General features: G+C 38.6%; 1 protein-coding gene across 2 annotated transcripts in view; it reads right to left on the reverse strand.

The window, feature by feature from the left end:
* LOC132627417 (midasin) overlaps positions 1-17,448 on the reverse strand; it is a 50,509-nt gene that overhangs the window by 19,837 nt on the left and 13,224 nt on the right. For both annotated transcript variants that reach the window (XM_060342760.1, XM_060342759.1), the window contains exons 15-41: positions 17,229-17,405; positions 17,021-17,146; positions 15,196-16,947; positions 12,130-12,197; positions 11,863-12,058; positions 11,598-11,702; positions 11,196-11,501; positions 10,564-10,757; positions 10,403-10,457; positions 9,266-9,416; positions 8,686-8,759; positions 8,092-8,239; positions 7,452-7,550; positions 7,204-7,304; positions 6,985-7,074; positions 6,843-6,908; positions 6,549-6,713; positions 6,254-6,461; positions 5,271-6,166; positions 3,621-5,117; positions 3,304-3,487; positions 3,158-3,226; positions 2,073-2,155; positions 1,735-1,986; positions 1,504-1,639; positions 1,339-1,424; positions 1,172-1,254 (exon numbers count right to left, since the gene is read on the reverse strand). In XM_060342760.1, the coding sequence (XP_060198743.1) occupies positions 1,172-1,254; positions 1,339-1,424; positions 1,504-1,639; positions 1,735-1,986; positions 2,073-2,155; positions 3,158-3,226; positions 3,304-3,487; positions 3,621-5,117; positions 5,271-6,166; positions 6,254-6,461; positions 6,549-6,713; positions 6,843-6,908; positions 6,985-7,074; positions 7,204-7,304; positions 7,452-7,550; positions 8,092-8,239; positions 8,686-8,759; positions 9,266-9,416; positions 10,403-10,457; positions 10,564-10,757; positions 11,196-11,501; positions 11,598-11,702; positions 11,863-12,058; positions 12,130-12,197; positions 15,196-16,947; positions 17,021-17,146; positions 17,229-17,405 (7,367 nt within the window). The remainder of the gene's footprint in view (positions 1-1,171; positions 1,255-1,338; positions 1,425-1,503; positions 1,640-1,734; positions 1,987-2,072; positions 2,156-3,157; positions 3,227-3,303; positions 3,488-3,620; positions 5,118-5,270; positions 6,167-6,253; positions 6,462-6,548; positions 6,714-6,842; positions 6,909-6,984; positions 7,075-7,203; positions 7,305-7,451; positions 7,551-8,091; positions 8,240-8,685; positions 8,760-9,265; positions 9,417-10,402; positions 10,458-10,563; positions 10,758-11,195; positions 11,502-11,597; positions 11,703-11,862; positions 12,059-12,129; positions 12,198-15,195; positions 16,948-17,020; positions 17,147-17,228; positions 17,406-17,448) is intronic.

Genomic DNA, 17,448 nt, shown 5'->3' on the forward strand with positions numbered 1-17,448 from the left:
ACAAGATTGGGCCGTGGGTGGACCTTATGGACTGAGAATTCACTAGATTGGCCCAAGCAATGCCCACAATCACAAACAGATCAGATCACTGTGGTTAATTTTCTTCAGAACATTGGATACAAGATTGGCAATGGAAGGAGACATCTTCTTGGCAAGACAATAGGTACACCACTTAGAATCAAAGATGCAATTCCAATTTCGTTCAACATGGCACAAGAATCAAACTTAACTGTGGCACACAACAGAGAAGGAACAGGTGGAAAATATGTTTCAGAAGACAATTCAATGCTGGGAGATGGAGGAGGTGTGGATCAACTTTTCTGGTATGCAAGTGACTTCACTATATATCATGCTACAAGGCCATAAGCAGATCTATTTCTTCATGGCCATGGAAGCGGATCACCTAGTGTATCAGCCACCTATTTTGCAGTGCAGCATTAGATCACAACTATGCTGGCTAGTTTTCAACTTTCTGGGACTATCATGGGTAATGAATGCCAAGACTAAACACGAGTTTATCTGCTGGAGGAACAGGAAGGGCCTAAGTAAGAAGATGAAGAATACCTGGCATACTATCCCAAATGCAACTTGGTGGACTTCATGGAACGAAAGAAACAGAAGGCGTTTGAAGGCAAAAAGATACTATAGTATGTTTTTTAAAATAAAAGCTGACTGCAGATCATTTATTGGTTTAATAGAGAACTGGTATATGATGTTGAACCTTGGTAGACTTTCTTAGATCCCTGCACAGTTGGAAGGGGATTATCTTTTGGTTTCTGCTTTATCTGGATGAAATCTATAACACCAGCTTAGTGCTGATTTCATCAATAAAACTTAAATTTTTGTTTTAAAGAATCTGGAGTTCGGTCTGTTTTAGTGTTTGCAGTACCATGAGAAACTGTAGCACACAGAAATATAAGACATCAGATCCAAGATACATGAAACTTGTCAAAATACCATACTGAAAAATAAACAGCAACACCGTCTCCTCGCGCTATATATATACACACACAAACACACATATATCTCTTTCTCAATTCTCATTCTTTCTCCACTCTATATATGTATCTCTCATGTGTACTACATTCAGCACGTAGTTAGCTACTGGTACAAAAATATGGCGCAGCCAAGCCGAATTGCCGCCCACAAATCTAACAAATAATCAACTTACAGGATTTTCTGAATTGCTGTCATTTTTGAAGGCTTAAACAGCTCATCAGGTAGGATATCATCACATTTATGCCATGAGGGGTTCTGCAGGACCGGAACAACATAAATACAGATGTTATACTGGAAGATGTAAAACTATATGCAGTATATAGGCATCAAACTGTTTACCTCAGCAACAGATGGCAACAATGCCCACAAAGATAAATGCCATATATACCACATCTCAAGAACAAAACTGGATATCTGCTCACTCACTGTTTGAAACAGAGAAAAGGAATTATGTAGGTAGATATTATAATAAAGTAATGATCAATTTACAAAGATTTTACTGACCTCTATAGATAGATTCCCAAGCATCTAAGGTCCACAAAATTTTTTGGTGAGGTGAAAAGTCAGTTGGAGGCCTTGACGAGAAGTTTAAAGAAAAAGTCATTGCAGACTCAATAAGGCCAGCCAAGGCAGTTAAACCCTGTTTCATTGGACAAGACAATACCATATTACAGGGTGAACCACATGAATGTATATCAGGGTAGTTAGAGCAGCACATTGAAGAGAAAATCTTACTTTGTATTGTTCCTGCCCATCAGCTAAAGCGATTATGGAAAGTTGCTGAAGTAGACTTGTATCAAGGAAAAAACTGGCATCATCAACTATGGGTAGAGTCTCTAGCCAACAATCAAAGCTAGACCTTCGACAGAACATGTCAGGTAAAAAGACACAACAAGCAGGTAGAATGGATGTTCTTGGGGCTTGCTTAATGCTCCTCAAATTCTCTTCCAGCTTCTCTTTTTCAAAATCAAACCTTCTGGAAAGCATCTGCATAAGAAATGAATACACTTACCATAATACTAAATAATCCACACAATGAACATGAAGACAAGGAAATGGTTAAAAAAACAAACCTGGTACATCTCCTCCAACTGCTCAACAGGTCTGACACCATTTTCATCAACTTTTGCCATGACATAAGATGACATACAGACACCTTAACAAGAATCATATTTAGTCAGATAAAGATCCAGCACGAGTAAAACATCCTATCACCAAGTGTATATTATGATCTAAAGTTTGCAAGGAGAGATTAAAACACCAGACATAACAAATATTTGATGACACATAAATCAATTTTAGAAGAGGTCATCACATTATTTGTTTATTGTAGCTCTCAACACAACCGCTCACATGCGGGCTTGAATCTTTTTTCTTGCGCCAAGCGCGTGAAAATTCTTTTGCAACGGGTGGCAATGAGATTTGAACCTCAGAACCCAGTCTACCTTGATATACTGCACCTCAGTCCCAAACAAGTTGGGGTCGGTATATGAATACTCACTTCTAGATTTAAATACTAAATAAAAATAAAAGTGAAAAACAAGTTAAATATATATAAATAATGATAACAACAGATGTTCTCTAATATGACTAAAACCTATTCCCAACTAGAAGATATCATCTAAAAGGATTTTCTACCATTATGCCCTATCTTTAGCTAAGTCTACATTGATTCCAAGAATTTGTTTACTACAATGTTGAAATGTGTCACTTGGTATGTTGTTGTCATGTTGAAATGTGATTTAAAAGCTTAAAAAAATAGACAGAGACACATTTATTTATTTATTGTAGGTCTACAACAAAAATATTGAGGCTTAAAATACACAGCAGAATCCTTTAAAAGCTTTCTGCTAACCTAAAATCAAGCCAAATTACTAACCGCTATGAGCCACAACTATATATAACTAACCAACCAACCACACCACCACTAGATCCTTATCTTGTTACTTCACTAACCGATTCATGAATGTATTACCAAAACAAAATAAGACAAGAAACTTTGACAAGAACAATCAATTGAAATAGTGAAAACCCACTTCTCGCCCTTGTGCACAGCACAAATGTGAGGCAATGAAATGTTACCATTATAAAATGTGAGGCAATGAAATGCGACCAGGTCACAGGAGATAGCAACAGTATCAAATCATAAGAAGTGTACCTTGCATGGCGAGGAACCGTAGTTCTAGATTAGAATATGGAGCCGCTTCAATAATTACATCATCCGTTGCTACAAAAGTATTTGAGTCAGACATAGAACTCGAAAGTAGAACAGAAAGTGTAGCCAAATGATCAAAGAAAAACTACCTAGCTCGCAGATCTCTCTCTTTCCCGGCCAAAGTCGTTCACAAAAGCTTAGTAGCTGACACAATTTCTCATATAATTCAGCAGAAGGAGGCAGATACGGATGACCACCATGGACCCACAACAAGGACTTTTGCGACTGTGAAGGCCATTTTTCTGAGAACTTATCCAAATTCGTTACATCTCTCTACATAAGTAGAAGTTGAAACAGAGTGAAAATTCATTGTCATAAAACAAAAGGAGAACAAAGAAGCAAATAAATTAAGAATTAGGCATAGCAAAGAGGGCAAAAAGTGACAAGCTAAACCAAGACAACTTACCTGAAACATCTCTACTTCTTTTGGGAAAAACTCCAACAATTTTGAAACTTCCTTCATCAAAGATCTCCAAGAAATTAGCAAGCACTCGTTTTGAGAAGTAATAATGCCTGTCCATAGTATAGTGTGATGTTCAAGGAGGTTACTATACAACTGGAACAGCACATCAAAAGAAGGTGACTGGACAAACATTTCAAGCACTTTCTTCTCCAACTCCTGAAGAGATCTCAAAACAGGTTTAAAGAGCTCTGTTTCACTACTGTATTTGTAACCTATCTCGGTGCTCCATTGCAGATGGCTAAGCCTCAGTAATCTAACACTCTTAATGGCGTTCACAAGTACTCCACTGAAGGATTTCAACACATTGTCAGCTGGTATTAAATCAACCACTTCTAATGAAAGTAAAGGTATCGGACAAGAATCCATATTGATCAAAGTATGAGAGACAATCTCACGGCGACAACCAAAAATCTGATTCCATATTGGATGTTCCAATTCCTTTGCCAGAATAGAGGCATAAAAACTAAAGAATGAAGAATGTTGCTGTAACAGAGAACCAACATGGGAAAACCAAAGAAGATAAAGCTTGTAATCACTTTCCGTAGCCTGTTCAAATGCCCAATTTGCAGCATACAACAACATTTCCCTGGCTAAATCAAAGTTAAGTTCTTTTGAACCGCCACAGACAGCAGCTTGACAGCTTGAATCTTTAGGAAACATCAGGGCATGCAAGAGCCTTGTGTCCATCACGAGTGAGCTAACCACAGAAGTTGGAGGCAGTGCATTGTGTAATGCAGCAGAAGTTGAATAACAGGCAGTCTGCGCTCCCAGGAACTCGAGGTACATGCAATTTTGCCTTATACAAGTTTCTTTTGAATACAATAGATAGTCCCTCAATTTCAAGGGTGCTGGCCATCCCCCTGGTAAAGATAACAAGCCAGCCTGAGAGGAGTTAAGGTCCTGAAACTTTGGTATTAGAGAAATAGGAACTCCCGCTTGATCAACAATACTCTTCCCTCGGTCAACACCAAATAAAGAAACATAGGTATGCTCCCAACTTGTTTGCAGGCTCCATGAGAACTGGTTGCCATTTGTAAGAAGCTGCTGAAATAACTGCACCCAGCGTGCAAGTTCAAGAAGTGTGATCCTAATTTTGAGCAGTGCACCTTCAACCTTTGCATTCATGTGGGCATTGGCCATAAAATCAACCAACTTACCAGAAGGTACCCCAGAAAGGGTAATAAATCTCTTTGCATTCTCAAGCTCGATTTCAATTGCAGTGCATTTGTCATCAAACAACCAATCAGGCTCCATCATGAAAATTTCAACCCCTCTATTTCTCATTGCACGTGAAACTTCACCATTTAAAGGGTTCACTGTTAGAAACATCCGGAACTGAGGGTGGGGTTGAAGAATTACTGGCTTTCCTTCCACTGTTCCACATTCATTAATAGTGATGGATCCAGATTGTTCAACTAAAGAGTTTATCCTATCAAGAACCTGCACAAATCAAGAGGAGGCCCCAAATAACTATTGGAAACAAGAAGCAGCAACTTAAGCATAAATATTTTTACACGCCATAGAGATTGCCAAAAAAAAAAGGAAAGAAAAGTTAAAAAGAAGAACAGAAGACATGGGAGAGAGAGTACGAACCGTTGGGTTGCAGAGATTTGCATTATCTAATACTATCCACTCTCCATTTTCTATAGCCTTTACAAGCATGCCAGTTACCCACTCAAACTTTGAGGAATGTGTCCTTTTTGAGTGAACTACTTCAAATTTCTTAACCATTGCAAGAATTGTATCCAAGTCATTCATCGACCAAGACAAAGGCAATGATGTTTCCTCAACCACCAACTTCAGATGTTCAATAATGTTAACCAACGTAGAAGCAGACTCAATATACTTTGTCCTCCAAGTATCAACATACGAAGAGCAAGAACTTGTTGGAGGGTCATGCTTGATGCTTGATAAGAAGGACAGCCACAGAATAAACAGCTGTTTTCTCCTCATAAATTCCTTGCATGAAGATTCCAGCTGCAGACCACAATATTCATTTATAAAGGACTCAACCCGAGCAATGGCAAGACGGTATTTTCGAACAGCATTGTGTTGCTCAAAGCTTCCAAGGAGCTCAGAAATATCAGTTGCAGAGGAAAGATTCAATTCATTAAGTATGTTTCCTGTCAGTTGAGCAAGTAACCGTATCAATGAAGTTTTACCAGAGGATGCAGGTCCAACTAATATGCATAGCCACTGGTTCTTAACACACTGTGTTACAGCTTCCAAGCTATTGCGGAAGCCAGGCAAAATTTTAAGCTCGCTATTGGACAATCCAGGTGACAGGTAACAATTTCGCTCAATAGAAACATTCCCAACAATCAAATACTTGCGATTCAGCTGAATCCGAGGATGAGGGTTTATGCTGGGCTTCATTTTGAATATCTCTTCATAAAGCTTTAAGACCTCCACTCTATCACCAGCTGTGCGCATTCTTTGAACATAAACAGGATTCAGAAAGCAATCAGATTCTGATATACTGGGGGCACCTGTAAAGCGAGATTCATGTATTTGAGGTCAATCCTGTGTGAGTGTGACTGAAATGAGAATTGGCTATCAAGAACAAGAAAACAAACCTTTTATGATTTCACAGGAACGAATTACATCTCGAAGATTGAACTCCCAAGGGGATCCTTCTTGAGCGAATTTGTGAAGCAACATTATATCTTCATGTAATCTCTTATTAAATAAAACCAGCTTAGAGAGAAGAGAACGTGAAATTGTTGGATAGAGCGAACTAGAAATAGCAAGATAATCATCCTCAACTAGCTCATCGACATAAACCTGAAACCAGGAAGCATAAGATAGTTACTAGTAACTCATTCATTAACTTATGTACTGCAGACAATTTTAAACAGTGGCGAGGCAGACCTTCATAAATCTGTTGAGGAAGGACTTCGGAAGACCTTTCCGTCCCCCACCCTGATTTGAAGGATTTTGACAAGCAAAAACTCTGAAAGATGGTGGGCATTTGAAAGTGCGACCTAACTCAGGAATGAAAACCTCAGCCCGATGGTCCAAAATAGCATTTAACCCCTATTTTCATTGTAAAATAAAAAACCTGGTTAACTATCTGAGGGAGTCAAGAGAATAAGATACCAACTGAAAAGAAACTAAACTTGTTGCATAGTTAACACATTATGAAGGTAAAGTGTAGATTTCGACCTCCAAGACAGACTGTGAAGCAAGATTCAGTTCATCCAAAAGCACCCATGATCCCTGCTTTAGAGCCTGGAAATACAGCAATTTACGCAGATTATTTTGATTTGAGTAAGCAAGCCATTCTACTGAAGGCATATAAACACACCTGTAAAAGAATTCCATCAGACCATGCAAATTGCATTCCTTCATCACCCTCAACAGGCAAATCTGACCCAAACAAGTCCATGATGTCTGTCTGTGTATGTCAATGTCCAAATACAGTAAAAATACATAATTACCCAAGAGATACTTCAACATTTTTTTTTAAAAAAAAAAAAAGAGAACTACTAAAAATCGGAGGTGGGAACCCAATAGATTTATTGACCTGCTCTGATAAATTGATCCGTACTACTGTGTGCCCGGAAAATTTGCCAAGGGCTACAATTAGACTTGTTTTTCCAACGCCAGGGCTCCCTTCCAACAGAACTAGAGAGAGTGAAATTACAAAGTCAGAGAACTTCAAAGGCCAGTGGATTTCTTGGAATGAGTTTCAGAGTGGCAGCAAATATGGCATGCGTATATATTATACATAAACAAAAGGGAACAACAATTCCCTTATTCAATAAAGTGTACCAGGTTTTGCAAGCTGCATGGCACGTAGCACTCTCAATGCATTCCTGCGGGTCGTTGGTGCTAGAAACTCGAATTTTTCACCCGCAAAACAATCGCCACCTAGCAAGATTTAAGCGTAACAAAGTTAAAAAGGAAGCAACGCGTAAGTGTTTGTCTCCACCTTTAACTGTCAGCCCGAAAACACACAAAGACAATCCAAAATGAATAAATAGTGAGGTACAAGGTTTTGCCACACATCTGAGTGGAAAAACCTTGCAGGAACTAAAATTAGTCAGGAATTGGCATCTCTTGAGAGATCACTACTTCAGCCCATTTTTTTCAGAATGTCCAGAATGCATCTGGAGTATCTTAAGCCTTACTCTGACAAGACTTTGACGTGAAAAAAGTGGGTGGAGCACGGAAGAAGCAAGTGCTAGTAGCTATAATAAGTTACAATCATTAAAAAACTAATAAAGTTTTCTCTGGAATTTAGAGCCCTTTGTTCAATATAGCTATTTCCTCGTACAGTACTAACAAATCATAACACCGTCTCCACCCAAGTGACTAAAAGCAGTAGAGCAGTGATTTCTTTTTATGTTATTTTCCTATCAGCATCCGAACTTCTCATGATAATGTTTAGATCATACCCAGTACACCATACCTTTCTCAATATAGAAGGGAGGAATCCCAAAGCGATTGTCACATTGCATTGTATCAGTGCACCCTATAACAGCAGACCTTCCAGGATCAGCCCAACCATAAGACACCAGCATGGAAATATTTGAGCAATCAAAACTTAGATTGAGCTCCTACAATGGGGAAAGGCAATACTTGTTACGAAAGAAATGTCACAAGAAACAGCACAAGTACCTCGAAAGAGCATGTGAAGACCAGGATGATCTAGTAGTAGTATTTCATTTCCCAAGGGACAGCAAACTTGGGAAAATTACTAGATTATGATCATCTCTGTTCCCCTCCACTTCTCTGCGGCTTTCGACACAATAGACTAATCCTATCATTCCTATTGAAAAGGTGGATCCCAGCTAACTCTTCTGTGAGAACAGAAAGCACTTCTAGAAGGCCCTCATCCGTTTAACCTTTCTAGAGATGACAGGAATTTGAAGAGCCACCATTCAAGACTGCAAAATAATGTTTAACTGTATCTATGTTTTTTACGTTTAAATCTGTAAAATCTTTCAAATAGATTGATAAAAAAAGGAAATAGTTTATTATGTAAAGAAGTATAAGATGAGACCTTTAGTCCCTCTAAAAGAAACGAAAGGCATTTCTCTCGCAACCCTGAAGCATCTGTCCTTGAAATACTTGTACCTGAGTAAAATAAGTACTAACAGAATGAGCAAAATAGAGAAACAAAATTCCCGGTAGCAGAACAGACATTGTCAACCAGCAGGAACATATGAACAACGTTGTAAAAGGCTCATGGTAACCTATACAAGAATACACATCCTTTCTCAAGATACACAGAAAAGATCTCTAGAAATTGAACTAGTGGTAGGGCTGATATAATTGAGCAACAAGATAGTAAGAAGATAACTTGAGCAGAAGGCATGTTTTTTGTTTTTTTTTTGATATTGGTTAACTGTAACGCAGAAGCCATGTTTATAAGAATGGCATCCACCCCCAAGCATGCATATGCAATAAGTTTTCACAGGCAAATAAAAAACCAGTGGAGGAGATAACAGTGCATCAACAGATGAGATGTAAGTACTAGATGGTTGATGTCATGACTCTTACATGCAAAACCTACATTTCAAATACTGCTAAACCAAATAACAGAAAGCTTTAATGGTGGAGAAGCTAGCAAGTTCACATACCCAAACTTAGGCCGTCGAGCAGAACAAGAAACGCCCCATGTAGGAACGCAGATTCTGGTTGAAGAATTCTCTCTGTCACATTAATAAAGGATACCCAGGATAGAAGATCTCTCACGGTAAGCGCCCTTCCCGTTTGTAAATTGTTGAACCACTGAATTTAAGAAAAAGAATGTCAAACTAAATGTCATGAAGATTAAAAGGTGCTAAAAAAGGACAAGGGGGAGATACTGCATCTGTTAATACTAGATTTCCTTTGCAAACAGTGTCAAGTGAGTAACACTCGTATCAGAAATCAAGCTAACTGAGTAACACCCGTAACAGAAATCAAGCTAACTTAACTAAACTAATGACAAAGAATCATCAAAAATACAATGACCACAACCAAAGTATAGCTTTAGGTGCAATTTAGCACAAGATGGTTCAGCTCAGAACCAAAGGGCTTCAGCTTGACTTGACGATTTGACATAAGCTCTAGCTTACCTCTTCTAAGCTTGAAGCGGTTATGTTGTCAGTTGACATAACACTGGCAGCAAGAATACGCTCCGACTGCTTTTAATTTGACAAAGATAACAGAAATTCTTTCCATCTCAATTCAGGTGCCTACTTTTGTTTTAATACAACTATAAAGGTAAAATTAAAAAAATTAGAATTAAAGGGTTATTTAAGTTCAATCAAAGTAGTATAAAAGTGAAAATGAAATAATCTTTTTGAAAAGGCTGAGCGTCTATTAGTATAAGGCAGGTATGGTAACAACCTTTTGATGACAGACCAGAAGTAATGAATCGTGTCGGAATAAATTTACCTATCAAGCAACAAGCATAGTTTGGACAAACCCAGAAAGAAGCAGGACAATTAATTTGGCAAAAAGAGGTTACATATTCGGTACCAAGAATAAAGGAAATCGACACAAATATATGCGACCTTCAGACAGTTGGCCAGTAAATAACTACGTCTGACCCCAAATAAGACCTCTTATTTCATTGTGTAACGTGCTATGGTCTCACGCCCTTATGAGGTAGTGATGAGTTTCACGTGCTATAAGCCCGAGTGGTGCTTGGATAAAAGTAGAACTGGCTATGCAGGCATGCAAAGCCTTTACGACAAAATATGATTATATAATATAAGGAAACTGCATACCTCCCAAAATTTCATCATAAGATCTACCAGCACACTAAAGTTTGCGTTTGAAATGCTGCAAAACGAAGTTTGTCAAATTAAATAAGACCATTTATTTCAAGCCATGAGAAGCAAGCCATCTTTAGGAGTTGATGGACAATAAAAACCTAGCATTTACAAACCTCTCTAGAGCAATACTTTTAAGCTCATCCAACTCACTAATAGGTGGTACCCATATCTCAGTGAACCTATTGCGAAGAGCAGGAGACAACTCCTTCTTGCCAAAATCACCACCAGGATTCATTGTTGCAAGTAGAAAAAAGTCGGGATGAGCAGTTATTTTCTGGAGATCAGACCCTCCTTTCTCAGCCAAAGACTGCAGAAATACCAGATATAGAATGACTGAGCAAATTAGCACTGAAGGAAAAGGAAACGGATAATCAAAAGAAACTTGACCAGACTTAACAAGATAGATAAGAAATGGTGGGATGTGATGAGGAAGCAAGAGAATCAAGCTGGGAACACAGGGCCGAAACAAACCAGTAGCATAAGCTAGCTCTGTCATAAAAAATGTACAAGTCTAGAACATAAAAAAAAAAAAAAAAAAAAAAGCATAGTAAACTGCATCAAAACAACAGCACCGGACCCTCCTAGAAATATGACAGATGATGCAAGATTTGATACAAATGCAGTAATATCTAATTTCAACCTATGAAGTATAAGACCTGACTTTAGCATTTTAATTTTGGATGGCAGTCGAATTCAAATGTAAATCATATGTGCATTATCTGTATAACCCATATAAGTTACCCACCAGTTTCCTTTCTGGCTCCAATACGCTGTTTAGTCTTTCAAGTACACTGTCATCAGCTAAAGAGATTTCATCCACAAGAAATAACTCTCCTTTCTTCATCGCTTCAACAAGAGGTCCATCTTGCCACATAAAAATGGTCTGCCATTTCTGATGCAGTTGAACTAAGTCCAAATTCAATTGTCCAATGTAGTCGACGTCTTGACTAGTTACATCAGGATGACAAACTAGACACTGCCTGTAACTACTTAAAATCACAGACAGCTTATGAAGAGTGGAAGAAGCTTGATTAATATCTGAAGAAATTATCTGCAGAGCATATATGTGACAAGAAACATCAGTGTCTATATAATGAAAGAAAAGAATCTCTTCTCATACCAGAATATGGGATGGAAATAAACATACAGTATCTCCAGGATAGTTGACAATGGCCTTGGAATGCATCAACTTCTCGCAAAGGTGCATGAAATCTGTAGCAATTCTCGATCTTTCTCGTACAGGATAGAAACCCTGGTAAGGGTATCACAATAAACAGCCATTGTCGTAAGATAAACATAGAAAGAATGAAATGAAATACATAAACAGTGACAATAAATCAGATGATAGAATCTACGACGACCAATAAACTCAAATTTTGCAATCAAAGAAGAAACAGGGCAAGCAAGCTCACCCCAAGAAAATCAGATGTTTCTGTATATTGATGGCAATTCAAAATGTGCAATTTCGAACCCAAAATGATACTTAGCAGCTGGCAAACAGTAGTTTTCCCTCCCCCCGTTTCACCAACAAGGAGAACAGGCTCACGCAGCTTGTAACAACGCTCAACAAGAAAGTACAACCTCCACATACTTCTAGTCCAAACAATTCTGCAACAAAAAAGAGTTGAAGCTAACCACAGCCAAAAGAACTTCAAGATTAACTACTTTACAGAACATACTTATCCAGCTGTCCTGTGACTCCTGAATGTTTGCCGGACTCCAAGATCTTATCTCCGCCTCCTCCTTCCTGCACCCCAAAAAATTAGCACTCAGTGTATTCAAGCAATTTGGTAGCAATCAGTTTTCACATACTATCATGGGCGTATACAGAACCAAGTAAACTAGAAGGATCATTCTACATTTCTACTGTACCATATAAAAATCTTAGAACATTTAACCCTAATCAGAAAAAGGTGAAATATTAAACAAGTACTCCCTCTGTCCCAATTTATGTGGTACACTTTCCTTTAAGTCTGTCCCAAAAAGAATGTCACCTTTCTATAACTAGAAACAACTTAACTTTAAAATTTTGCTTTCAATAAATGAAATGATTTACAACCACACAAATGTCTAAGGTGTGCTTTAGACCACAAATTTCAAAAGTCTTACTTTCTTTCTTAAACTTTGTGCCAAGTCAAACAGTGCCACATAAATTGGGACGGGGGGAGTATAGAAGAGAGATGAAAGCAAATCTGACACACGTCAATTATCCTACCCGAGTCAAGGTACTAGTTTTGTTCCAGATAGTATCAGGTTGAAATCAATATAAATTATGAGATTGTCCCGGTAGGAAGGGTGCACAACACTGAGAAACTAGCAGCTCCGCAGAGGTGTTCAATTGCAAGATATTCCAATGATTTAGAGAGCTGATAAGAGACTCGAGGGATCATAGAAGATATATCTATAAAAAGGAGGCAAGGGAGGCTGACCAAGAGTACTCATTCATGCTTCACGATGTACAACTTGTCATTTATGAGTGCACCGGCAAGTGTTACTGAGAAGTTGGAAAAGTTCAGTGGAATTTCTATGAAACAGTAACGATGGAACAAGGAATTCCACTTCGTGAACTGAAAGGTGGTCACCTAACCCATCAGGAGAGTAAGGCTTAACGCATGAGATTTAATGACGGTCAGCAACACAATCCTAGGGAAGTGGCTATGGAAGTCCAAGAATAAAGATCATGCACTTTAGAGAACCGTAATCGCGGCAAGATTTGTTATTGGGAATGGGGATGGAGGACGAGCAACGTCACCACACTCTCTGCATGTGGTCTGTGGAGAAGCAGCATGAAGAAACGGGAAGAGTTCAGCCGTTACTTCACTTACATGGCATGTAGTGGACACAAAATTAGTTTCTGTAGACATCAATGGTGCTGTGGTGACTCGATAAGTTTCAAATAACATGTGGACTTTCATAACTCGAGCCAGAGAGAGGTAATCATTCACTAGGTCTATGAAGAACAAAACAGGAAAAGGATATGTAATTTAAGGTTTAGGAGTAACTTACGAGACCTAGGAAATGGAGGAATTACAAGGTCAAATGGGGCACTTGCTCTATAGACAGAATATTATCCTATCAGAACAGCACCTTCTTGAGATGGAAGGTGAAGGAGAGCAGCCTCTTCTCCATGAAGTCCTATACTAGGTTAATCAAGGAGGAGATCGTTCTCCATATAAATCATTGTGGCTACTACTGATCATGTTGCTACAATTAAGTTCATCTTAGACAAGATGAGAAATAATAACAGCAAAAAATCTGAAAAGGCAAACTAGTAAGTTACTTGGTGCTTCATGTGCAAATGTTTGCGTACTGCAGACCAGCCAGCTTTGGTGGATAGTTCTAAATGTTTAGTGTATAACAAATAATATCAAATCAAATCCTGAACAACAGAGCACTTAGGAATAGGAGGAGAAATATAGCTTGGAATGTAACCCCCTTGGCACTCATGTCGTACTGTGGACACAAACAAATAGAAGGCCATCTGAAACGGTGGAATACGACTTTGAACAGATTATGACATGACATTTATCTTGATTAACTCGACTCCCATGCGCATATATGATTGTATGTTTTTTGTAGAGAACCATATTTTTATGCAGGCAACCTTTACTTTTTAGTAAACTTACCGTTTACGGATGTCTTTTTCTCACAACTTCAGTAAATAGTTACTTTATCCACACAAAAACGCGAAAGGTCATTATGACATGTCTTTGATTTGAAACAAGTGACATAAGACAATCGAAGAATATGAGATCGACCTAATAAATAACTCAGATCCAACGATTCAACTGCATGCATAGTTCAGCAAAGTTCCCTTTGATCATGGTCTTAGTAGTTGATTAAAAAAAATGAGAATACGAAGTGTTATCAAATGCCAACTAAAATAAGAATAGACTCATGCGCGCTTAATGCAAGAGCTCCTTAACTACAATTTCTTCCCACCTAAGGTTGTCACCTGCTTCTGAAAAATAAAATTTGATCACGGAGTGATGACCCCGCCACACCAATTTCCATCTAATCGAATACCATTTCTTTATTCATTCTTCTTCCCCACCCCATCATAGCTTGTCCGCCTAGCAGCCTTATCTGCTCCCTGTCTCTCTCTCTCACCCACATAGATTCCATCTTTTACTCTTTCATGAAAAGTAATGAACTTCGAAACATCACCAGGAATATACTGCATTGAGTATTGCTAGTAATTCAGGAAGAAAATAATACAGTCCCCCTAGATAGAAAGAAATAGAAGAGCCTTTGATGGAACAGAGAAGGATTTTGTTCATTCGTAGTAAACCATATCATCCTGTAAGGTTTTCTTTTTTTTTTTTTTGGGGGGGGGGGGGGGGGGGGGGGAATATTGTATAAGGGTGGATTTTGTGCCCAAATCGTATTTAATCGATAAAAATAAAAAAAGGAAAGCAGTTCCCCCACCACCACTCCCCCCCCCCCAAAAAAAAAAAAAACCAACAACAGGCTTGCTCTTTTTTTGAGAAAGGCAGCATTTGTATATATCATCGCACAAAGGGTGTGCTGACACTTGCTCTTGAACATTTAAAAAGTCAGTATCAAGCAAAAACTGATTTCATTATGAGAATATTCTGCAATATCTTTTGAAAAAGTCAAGGGAGGTAAAACTGAAAACCCCATTAAATTAGAGAACCCCCTAGCATTAATAACAACCATAAGAGTTAAAAACTTATTATTATGTACTTTGCAGCATTAGTAGGGAGAGGAAAAAGAGATAAAACCTGCTTGTACATGTCATCCTCAGCAAGTCTAACCCGCAACTGCTGTTCCAAAACTGCCTGGACAACTTTTTTCTCATCATTATCTCGCAGTCTGTCAGCCATCAAATAATAACCGTCACGAGCTAGGTCTTCATAGGACTTCCCAAATTCCCTGAAACGATTAGCCCACCGGAACAGATCGCGTGGAGTAATGAAACCATGTTTTCCAGCAAAAATTTTAGTACTCTGCCTATGCAATTGCAGTTCCTTCATGACAGCAATCATTTTCCTAGCATAGCTTTCTGGGATTTTACACCTATTGGTCAATATTGTGCTCAACTCATCTTCTGGAATTTCATCAACATGGATCTCCACAAAACGGTTGCGAAATGCTCGTGAAAGCATTTTGCGACCACCATATAAGGTAGGTGGATTCTGAGTGGCAAACAGCATGAAGTTTGGGTGTGCTCGGACAGTTTCACACAACTCAGGGACAAAAAGCTCTCTATTATCATCTAGCAACCTGTTCAAAGCTTCTAACACATCCGATGGGGCAAGGTTCAGCTCATCTAGAACTATCCAATGACCACTTCGAACCGCCTTAACAAGTGCGCCCTCATGAAAGACAAGCTTCCCATTTGCATCAGTAACATAGGAACCCAGGTACTCCTGCAGATCAGTGTGTTCATGGTTATTGATCCTCACAAACTCATGACCAGTAATCGCAGCAAGATACTGGACAAGGCTCGTCTTTCCACTAGATGTTGGCCCCTGAAGTAGAACTGGGTATCTTCCAACAAATATGGCACGCGCCAGGTTCCTAATATGCTCCTTGACACTCTTAGTCAAAACATAGCTCTCCACCAAATCATCAGACCTTGAATTTCCTCTATCTAATAAGTAAGCATCAAAGGAGATCTGTGGAGGTATTTTGCCCTCTAATAAATATTTAGCAATCAATTGGTTCATTAATTTTGCACTTGATTCATCTAATGCAATCAGGAAAAACATACAAAAACCATCATAAAGGGCTTTTGGAAGTCCAAAAGTTCTCTTTGCTTTTTTTGTGTATTCTAGCGCACGGTAAAGAGACCTTAAACTATACTGGGGCTTCTGGTTAGCACCATCCTGCAACTTATCATCAGATTGCTTCTTGGCTGCTTTATAGAACTGCACAATTTTACTGACCAATTCTCTATTTGAATGATCTGAATCAATAAACTGACTAATAAACAAAGAAAGGTCTTCATCATCCAACAACTCATCAACAAAATATTCTGTAAATCTGCTCCTTAACGAAATGGGCAAGTCTCTCTTCCCAGCATCAGTTGCAGGATTCATGCAGGCAAATATGCGGAAGTTCGAGTGTCTATTTACATAATCAACATCACCCCTTTCAGTCAAACATAAAGATCCAGTCTCCTCTTCAAGAACACCGATAACTCGCTGCAAGGTCTCCGGAGGAGCCAAGTTCACCTCATCAAGCAGTATCCACTCACCATTCTTAAGTGCAGAAATAAAAGCTCCTTCTACAAAAGAAAATATCATTCCACCAGAAGCACCAATCTGCATACGCGCTTTATCTAGTTTCACGGAAAAGGTTTCCCAAGCCTTTATCAGTTCATCAGCCAAAGGTCTCTTCCGCTTTGTACCGGACCCAGATCTTCCTATTTCAATCATCTTTCGGACACCTTTCTGAAATACGCTTAATAACATCTTCCAATTCTTTTCAGAAACAAACTTCCTTAAACGTACAAGATAATCTCCGTTCTCCTGAAACAATAAAATGTTATATTGCTTAAGCTGAACGAAACAACATTTACAAAAGTAAAATCTCGAAAATTACCTTGGAAGAAAATGTAGTAGTAAATAGGTTCTCAAACTCCTTGTAAAGGGGTATACAGATGAACTGAGCATCTATTGGTTTGAATCCACCCAACAAGTCTGCTATATCACTTTGCTGACTCAAATTCTGCAACATTATATAAATCAGTCAGTGAGGCTGTTAAATGCAAATTCAAATCTTCTTGTTCATAGATCTTTCCCGAACATACCAGGACTGTAAGTTTTTGACCAAGTCTCGACGCAAGACTCTGCACAAGAGTGGTTTTCCCTGTACCAGTCTCACCCACTAAAAGAACTGGCTCATTATACTTGACAGAGCAAGCTATTCTCTCAAGAACGTGGATTAAATTACGAATCTCAACGAAACGCTTCTTCTCTTCCCAGGTCTATAACAATCAGAAGGAACTTCAGAAAGGAACAAAAGAAAAT

This window comes from Lycium barbarum, chromosome 2, assembly GCF_019175385.1.
Source record: "Lycium barbarum isolate Lr01 chromosome 2, ASM1917538v2, whole genome shotgun sequence".
In the NCBI taxonomy this organism is placed as follows: Eukaryota; Viridiplantae; Streptophyta; class Magnoliopsida; order Solanales; family Solanaceae; genus Lycium; species Lycium barbarum.